The following is a 9,678-nucleotide window of genomic DNA, read 5'->3' on the forward strand; positions in this document are numbered from 1 at the left end:
GTGTTAGAAAGAGAAAGTCATGTTTGAGATCGTCCGGTCCCGAAATGATCATATTCGGAAGTATTCTGTCCCGAAATGATCATATTCGGGAGTATTTTATCCCGAACATAGTCATGTTGACAATTCTGTTCTGAATATGACTTTATTTATTTAATTTTTCTCATTTCAACTTTTTACCTGATAAATTTTTTGTAAGAAGTAAATGAAATCTTGTATAAGGAACTTGAGCAAGGTTCAATCAATTGATATGTTTATACAAATAATTGAAATTCAATTTCTTGATGATATAGGTATTTTGAGAATAAACCTTAAGATTCAATGAATGGTTAATGATCGCTCAAATGGGTGGTTTTGTTAGAATATCTGAAATGAAATCATAAGTAAATAATGCAGAGAAGATTAGTGATATTGATAAAAAAAAAAAAAAAAAAAAAAAGAAGAGCACTTCAAATAATATAAGCTAATTTGAAGAAAAATGAAATAAAAAGACAAGTATTTAAGACAAATCTAACCCACATTCAAATACAAAGCTAAGTATTTCCATGGATTCAGTTTTTAATTTTTTATATTACTTAATTATGGAAATAAATATATTATAAAGATTTGATGTTCAAGAGTTAAAAAGAAAAGTTAAAATTAATGTAATAACCCATTTTATTTTATTTTATTTTATTTTATTATTTTAGTAAGAATTAAATTTGAAACCTTTATTTTATTAGACAATATCATTTATTTAAATTACTTTAATAAATTCATTAAATTAATAAATTGATAAGTTAAGTTTAAATAAAATGATAAAGAAAAATGAAAGACATTTAAGTAGCACTTAAGTTAAGTATAGCTTAATTTATAACATTTATAGACATTATTCGATCTTAAATTATATAAATAATTATAACAAAAAAATCCTATCATTCTTTTCCTCCTCTATTATATCACTCAATTAATTACCTAAAATAATAAAATATACTATATTTTAAATTATTATATTTTATTTTATTATTATATATCTAAACCTTCTAAATATGTTTTTATCAAAAAAAAATCACAAAAATATTATATTATATAACTGCATCTAAGACAAATCAATTGTACAAATCAATTAAGACAAATCAATTAGGTAAATTTGAGAATAGATAGACTTTCCAATATAAGAGTTGTCAAGACACTTTAGAGATGGAAGTTTCAACTAAATTCATTATTATATTATTATTCTAACAATTTAACCAACAATATTAGTTACCATCTATACTCATTAATTTTTTTTCTAAAAAATGATAAAATAAAACACTTTTTTCCTTCCATTTTTTCACCTAAAAAAACAAAATTACTTTCACTTACCTCAATACAACAACTATCTACACCCATGATGTGACACAAATGTGACAATTATAAAATTATTGTAACACCATAGAAAAGACTAACAACAAAGTACACAAATAGAGTGAAGAAGGTAATCCAAAATATAATTTTTAGTGCCATACAAAGAGTTCTTGGCACAACTTTATTTTGGAGTGTCTGATCTCTCTAATTTCTCTATTATACCACCATCATCCATAAAACATAGAATTTAGAAGAAAAAGCACAATATCCCAAAATTCTATATAAGCTTCTTCAAGTAGAGGGGACTTTTAAAAACAGCAGCGGCAGTAGCGCTGCTGCAGCTATGTCAACCCTCGAAAACCACTAAACCATAAAAAAGAAGAATAAAAGCAAAACATATGTAATAGCAGCAGCAGCAGCAATTCTCGTCCAAATTTGCCACATTATTAATATAACACGACAGACTATTTATGATATGAAATTCGGCACAACCAGACCTTACCCCTCCCCCCCTCCCACTAACCGTGTGAAAGTGTAGTGCGACTATGCAATATTATTCACTGCAACAGGCTTCCCGCGCCCCATGGAAAACCCTCTGGTCCCATCTGGCATGCGGGGACCGGGTGGAGGTTGCTTCCCAATAATAGCAGTTGATTGTTGTTCACTATTGTTTGAATATGGGCCCGCCTGTTGATTTCCACGGTTATTCTGATGCTGCTGCTGATGCTGACCTCTTCCTCGGCCCCCTTTCCCCTTATTACGGTTTCTCCCTTTCCTCTGCCCATCCTTTTCATTCGGGATCTCCTCTCCCTGTTATTATTATAAAAGGGATCAGTTTTAACTTTTTTATTTATTTGGTTCTGTCATCATGTATTTGCTGGAAAGTGTCAACGACAATGAAATTAGAAATAAGAAACATACGGTTAACTCGTTTGATCGAGAATCTGAATGCTGAGAAGGATCATCGACCACATCTTTGCCATTTGTCTGTATCTGTTCCGAAGTGGATGTGTCATTTTCATCGCAGTTTGGATCAGTTTCGTTCCCAAACTTCTTCACTCGCGTTTGCATGGGTTTTGTCTACAAGTTTTAGCAACAAATATTATCAATATATGATTTCCATTCAACAGTTGCAAAGCAAAAGAACCATTATTGCATGGTTCTATGGAACAAACTTGCATGTACATTTATTAACAGGTCATTTTTACACTATATCTAACAAATAAGTTTCTATTGCTAGGCCTGCCTACTGAGACCAAATAAATGTAACTGATAAGAGGAGTAGCAGTAGTAGTAACATTTATCAGATAGTAGTTCATTCAAATTAAGTATAAGCCGTTCACAAATAAAATGGCTTTCAATTGAAGGCTAATTTAGCTCGGTGGTAGAGGGTCACAAAGTTGTGGGTTCGAGCTTTCGTGACCATTTTAAAAAAAATGACTTTGCATTTATGGGCTGTTTGTTTTGGTATCTAAATTTTTCTTCATGTTGATTGTGAGCAGGAAAAACCTACATTTATTATGTTTGCCAAAAATTACAATGATTTAAATTAATATGATCATGATCCATACCGTGTTTCTAAGCATCAAACGGACTCTAAGACCACTCCTCCATTTAGCCTCCTCAGTAAGAACAGTGACCTATAAAGCATCACAATTTGATGTCATCATTAACTTGGGACATTATAATAAGGTTGAAAGAACAGTTTAAATGATAGTATGTACTATTTCTTACCGCTTTCTCAGCATGCTCAATAGATTCATATTCCACAAATGCATGTAGCTACATAAAAAACAAAATCAGAGATTTAGGTAAAGAGTTTGCTTAAACTGCCCTTAATATTGTTACAAATCCATCCAAAACCGTCAATCTACTGCAGAGAAGAACATTCATGACATAAACTATTAAGAATGGCACGAACAAAGCATTATACAAATATGCACATAGATATTTTCTACCTTGTTGCTATAAAGGGTATCCGCTTTGGCAGATCTAGATGCTGGAGATGCCACACTGTTTGATGCCTGAGGTTGACAAGTACGGATATTCTTCACACTGACAAGAAAACTCTTGAGAATTAGATGACAACATCTGCATATCAAAAGGTCTGCCGCATTGCAAAAAAAAAAAACGTTCTCTGTATATGACAGAAAAATAGTCCAAAACAAACTTCTACCTTCCTACAGTAGAGAAGATCTTCATGAGGTTCTGGTGGCAATGGTCCTCAGGTAAATTTTCAGCAACTACTATGCGGGACTGAAACCAAAAAAATGAAGATTAGGGTCACAATTTTTTTTGTGAAAATCTTAGAAACTGGACTATACAATAATGAATAATTCAATGAGCACTTTAATATGATAACCCACATGAGTGTAGTATATAAATGATCTATTCATTTTCTAGGGTAGGATGTACAACCAAGAAGCAATCAAGTATTCATTGCCAGAAGTAAGATGGGAGGGACAACACACTCAACAAAAAGTCAACCTGCAACTCTTCCATGTCTGCCTCTGTAAGGGGTTGCTGACGTTTTACTTTTTTACCATCTTCACTGACCAGCTAAAAATGCAAGAGCAGATCAAATTAAATAAGGCATTAGGAAAATGAGATGCCCTCAACAACCCAACAATATATCGCAACTAACCAATTTTGTTGAATTCCGCAGAATATCAGCAAGCTGTGAATTACTATAGACAAGGGCTTTGATCTTCTTAAAAGATGCAACAATAGATATTGGCACTGGAATTAAAAAGAAAAAGTTAAATCAGTTTCCAAGAATACTGAGTATTTCAAGTCTTGGTTCATTAAATCAAGGACAAGGGCTTTGATCTTCTAATGGAGAAGTAATCTTGTCAACATAAAGTGAACCAAATGTAAAAAGCACAATTATCATCATCTAAATGAGAATAGAGATCAATCCTATCTCAGATAATTATGTTCCCTGTACTCTGCAACTTTCTTCTCTAAAAAATAGCATTTATCAAGAGCTATTTCCAAAAAAAATGCACCAATTACTATTGCAGAGCCAAGATGCAATATACAGAGAAATAATTCAACATTGGGTACATATAAAACCTTTGAATCTAAAATTTATAGTGACCCTAGGTTGGATCAGCGGCAATAAATACTTCTAAAGCAATACCATAATAGGAACTTAAGTTTAATGCATTTAAGAAATCTTAGGAAACCATAATCAACATAGTTACAAGGAAATGCAGGTAAGAAACCCGCATTTTCCACCAGTTTCACTAACCACTCCTTATATAGTTGACATCTCTTTTCAGAATCAAATCTTCCATAAATAGAAGTCTCAGGTTCAGAAATGCCTTAACCTTGATCTTTATAATAAGCCTTCTGATTTAATCAGGTCAAAATGTCTAGGAATTAAAAGAAAATGGTGTAAGATTAATAGAAAACGTTGTCTGATGGTTCAGGTCATGTGTTCAAGTCTGACTTGGTATATACATTGTTTGTATTATTAGAAGTTGTCTTCACAGCTTTATAAACACAAACTTTAACATGTAAGAGAAAATACTTAGGACCCTTGAGCTGAGTTGTTCATTCATTTTTCATTTCCAATGGAACAACCAAACCGATGAAGATTCCAAATATTGTAAAAACCCATTGGAAAAGTCCAATCACCAGAAGGAGAGAGAGAGAGAGATCTTAGACACTTCCAGTCAAGTACACAACAGAGTCAATGACAACCAATATTTGGATACAGACAAGGAGTTTACCATATCCTTCAGGATCCTTATTTATAAACCTCATTAGATGTTCTGTAGTAGCTAAATTTAGATCACTGAAATAATAGTCCACCTGCAAAATGTTACATACAAGATAAGAATGGCATTTTTCTGATAGACTGCAGCAAACAATTTGTTCGACTTGCAAAAGAGATTCATTCTGGTAAAATAATTCAAATACAGTCCTAAAACTTTCTTCACGCATATCACATCATATGCTCTTTGGCAAGCATCTCTAAATATCAAATCACATACAATTTCCCCTTCCTATATACACTTGAATAAGGTTGATGCACATTGTTTGACTTGCAAAAGAGATTCATTCTGGTAAAATAATTCAAATGCAGTCCTAAAACTTCTTCACACATCATATGCTCTTTGGTCCTTGGAAGGCTTCTCTAAATATTAGATTACATACTATTTCCCCCATCTTATTACCCTTGAATAAGAGTAATTAACAAGAGGGATTCACATAGCTTGCTAGACAGAGAGTAGGTTCAACCTTCAATAATTTCTTGAGTAACCTCATCTCATGTTGTCAATGAATAAAGCATATCCCACCTTGTTGAACAAGATATTCCTATAGGACATGATCTGGACTACTTGACCAGGACACTTATATTTTAACATCAGTTTTCAGCAAAACATTTCTTGAAGATGAATGAATAGAATCTAGAAACCGTAGTTGGCAGTGCATCACAAGCATCCTTCTTGATACCATGTGTAAAAGAAAAACAAACTCCTAAGGGTGAATACCATGTCACAAACCCTGTCAGATAATGTGCATTATGGAATCATCCTGACAACATGATCATCCCTCGGTTGAAAGAACATTTCCATTGAACACTTGGGGTTGTTTTAGTAAAGGTGGAATCAGTTTTTCAAAGTGGAGTACAAGTCCTAAACATATTGAATAAATGATATATCAACTATTGTAAAACATAAATATGAGGCCTGTAGTTCAAGTATTATGTAAACACTAACTAAAATTGACTTAATTCTAGACTCATTTCTAACTTTACTTTAAAAAAATAGGTAATTTTAGTAAGAAAATAATAATAATAATAATAGGCCTGTTCATAGCAATTGTTGAATAAAAATATCAAACATAACCTTAGAACAACAGTACATGAACAAGATTTTATTTGTAAATGAGAAAGTAGTTGAACAAGGATTGAAATAACTTGCTTCCAACTATTTAATTGACTGTTTTAAAAGAAAACGGAAAGAAAAGGAGACAATGGACCAACTGGAGGTATAGCCTGAAAGACACTCACTACATACAATATATTTGTCTCTATTATCTGAGACACAAGGCTTCTCATGGGATTTAGAGTACAAACATTTATTCTATTTGGTTGCACCATTTTCATATTTGGCATATTCGCAATAAATTTTGCAGATTACTGAGGCTATGTAATATATTTTGCAGATTATGGAGGATATGAACACAGTGCTACCACCATATGATATACATGTTGTTTTAAGCATCAATAGTACTACAAGATTATCTTATCCATTGTGGATGAGTTTTAAAAATGATATAGAAATCTAACTTAAAGTAGATGAGATGAGTGTAGGACTTAAGAGCACATTGAAAGAGTAAACACTTTGCTAGGCATATATTGCCATACTTTCTATGTATCTTTATCTAGTGTATGAGAGAGATAATAAATTTACTGGCCTAACAAAAAAATCAAGTTTGTGCATATTCATTTATTTTACTAATTAACAAGATATTACAATCTTCATAATATTTTGTTTATTAATACAAGTTTTAAAATTAAAAAAGAAAAAAGAAAATGAGATGATACATATGACCTACTTTGATCCGTTCAAATCATGACCATATTGCCAGCACTGGCGTTATTGCAAACAAATGCAGTCAATACGATTCCTACCTACATATATCACTTTTAAATCTTCTATTATCAATAGTATTAATGTTTTTCAGTAACGAGATGAACAAAAATGGTAGTACATGCATCATGTGGTTGCAAGATATTATTGTACTTTAACCTAGACCTTAATAATGAACAGAGAAAAATATGTCCACAAGGAAAACTAGATCTTAATGTATCTAATCTCTAAGCAATAATCCTCACAAGTCATCTGCATATAACTTCCTTACTTAGTGAGTTGCCATTTGACCTCTCAATTGGCAAAGTGAGATAGTTTTGAAGCTTCATTGCCTGAACATGAGTATAAATGTTTTAGGATGTAAATCACAAGGTTTCAATCCTCTAATTTCATTTTTCAAAAAAAGAACTCTAACTTCTAATAAGTTAGAGGTATAAGAGTATAAGCATATTGAATTGGATAAGAGTATAATGAATCTGTAAAATATTTAAACGGGCATAATCTTAAACAACTCATGCTCAGAAATAATCCTTTGAGTTTTCAACTAAATTATCATTTTTTTGTATACTTTGATTTACTTTAATGTCATCATTTGTAGCATCTTATTCTAGATATTTCAAATAGACTTATTATGATTCTAGTTCAGGTGGCATTCTACTCTTTGAAAGTAAAATTCCAGCTCTTGAATCAGATAAGGGAATTTAATCTTTAGCCAACACTGGTCAAGATTGATAAAAGGGATAGACCTATTTTATCATCTGAAAACTGGGATTAGATACAGTTAAGAAGAGTGGCAGTAGCCCAAAACCTTATACAATTGAACATAATAGCACTAGCAAAATTGGAGCAACCGTATTCACTTCTATACTAACCTATACTAAATCTAGCGAGCAGTTGAGAATCAAGAAACAAACCATAATTTTTAAAAATCTGCCTAGCACCTTCAAGAATCAAGATAGCTTTCTAAACAAACCAAGCTGAAATGACTGAACAAGATACAGCAACATTCTCACTGGTCACCTTTCTTGAAGGCATTATGTTTCCTTCAATAAATTAGTACATGCAGAAGACAGTATCATCTTAATGTATGAAAACCGCTGGTTCAACTTTACAGCTTTCCAGATCAATTAAATAGAACATGGGCTTTGGCCGTTGTCCTAAATTTCGTGAAAAGGGAATAGCAAAAACCAATAGAAAAATCCTTGACAAGAAAATAGCAGTATATATCATTGATCAGGTCAAAAATGAACTTACATACAGCGTAGTTAGTGGATTGTGAATTCGAGAAAACTAAATCCTTATGAAGAAAGAAACTTAAACTTGAAACAAAATCACAGTGGGTTATGAATAATCCCATTAACAAAGTACTATAGCCAATTTAACTCGGAAATATACTTGAACTATCATTACTCGCATATGATACAAATAACACAAAAATTTTCATATATTTATGGACTTGCCTGATTGACTAGCTTCTGAATAGTTTCTTCGGAGATACTATTTTTGTCAGTAGATGAAGAATCGAGTTCAACAGGAGTTTGTTGTTGTGGTGATTGAACAGAACCCTCTCGGTGATCGACAAACCCACCACCCGAATAGAACTGAGGACGATGATGATGGTGATGATGATACTGCATCGGTATATGATGACCATGTGGCCGATGATTCTGAAGCGGAAAGTGGTTCGGGACAGCAACATCGTAACCCTGTCCACGGAAGGAAGAACTAGGGCCCGGGTAGACATGAACCAATCCGGGAGGCGATAGTTGTGGGGAATGAATAACGGCCCTCGGTTGAATCAGATCCGGCCTGGACAAAGCATGTAGTGATGATGAAGAAGTACGAGGAACGAACTCCGGGGCCTTAGCGTTAAGACGGCTGCTGGATCCACTGCGTGATAGAGATGGATCGGTAGAAAGGGAAGAAGAATCGGGTTGTTGATTGTGATCTGCGGCATGAGTACGATCGGCAGAGATGGAGAGTGAAGAATCTAGGGTTTCAGAAAGTGAATTTGCTTCCTGAGCCATGATTAAAGAAGAGATTTGTGTGGGTAATAGATGAAATTAGATCGATTGGTTTGGGTAAAAGAGATCTTCTTCTTGTTGTTCTTCAAGGAGTTCTTCAAGGAGGGAGTGAGCGAGTGATAGATAGAGTCAGTCCCCTGGGAAACGAAGGTGGGAGGGTCCTCACAGTGGAGAGAAATTCTCGATTTCAGGAGGGAATAGTAAATCATTATATATAGTGGAAGAAATCGCAAACCTCTCTCGCTCCTCCCAATCGGAAGATGGATGACAATGTACGGATAAAGGCCCACTACTACTCACAGTTTTTTGTTTTTTTTTATTTTAAATTAGGGGGAAACTTAATTAGACAAGTTTGATTCAAAGATTTTCAATATATTTTATACAAGAACTGTATAAAAAAATGGGTGACTAGTTTTATCATTTATGTGGACTCAAATACCCATAATCAACTTCAATCATTTATGGGAACAAATCTTCTTGAATTGTGCAAAATTAAATATATATATATATATAATGATAAAAAAAATTATAGAAATTTTAAACACATTCGAGATATTTTATGGTTATTCGGTGCATGTTCCGGTTTTCAAATTAATCTTATTAAGTCGTATATCTTTTTCTCAGATTCTGTTTCGAATAGATGAAAGATGATGTTGACAAATGTGTTGGGTTCAGAATTGTTGATCTTCTATCAACATTTATTGGTATGTCATTGGGTACTAATT

At 33.0% G+C, this 9,678-nt stretch overlaps 1 protein-coding gene across 1 annotated transcript; it reads right to left on the bottom strand.

The window, feature by feature from the left end:
• Positions 1 to 1,445: 1,445 nt before the first annotated feature.
• Positions 1,446 to 9,133, bottom strand: LOC124922527 (la-related protein 6B-like). The gene is made up of 10 exons (XM_047463259.1): positions 8,390 to 9,133; positions 5,061 to 5,142; positions 3,968 to 4,062; positions 3,811 to 3,882; positions 3,500 to 3,579; positions 3,282 to 3,378; positions 3,058 to 3,105; positions 2,895 to 2,963; positions 2,245 to 2,403; positions 1,446 to 2,133 (listed from the first exon to the last, which is right to left on the bottom strand). The coding sequence occupies exons 1-10, from the start codon at positions 8,954 to 8,956 to the stop codon at positions 1,867 to 1,869; spliced, it is 1,536 nt and encodes a 511-aa protein (XP_047319215.1). The 5' UTR covers positions 8,957 to 9,133; the 3' UTR covers positions 1,446 to 1,866.
• Between the last annotated feature and the right edge of the window lie 545 nt (positions 9,134 to 9,678).

Source organism: Impatiens glandulifera, chromosome 1, assembly GCF_907164915.1.
Source record: "Impatiens glandulifera chromosome 1, dImpGla2.1, whole genome shotgun sequence".
Taxonomy (NCBI): Eukaryota; Viridiplantae; Streptophyta; class Magnoliopsida; order Ericales; family Balsaminaceae; genus Impatiens; species Impatiens glandulifera.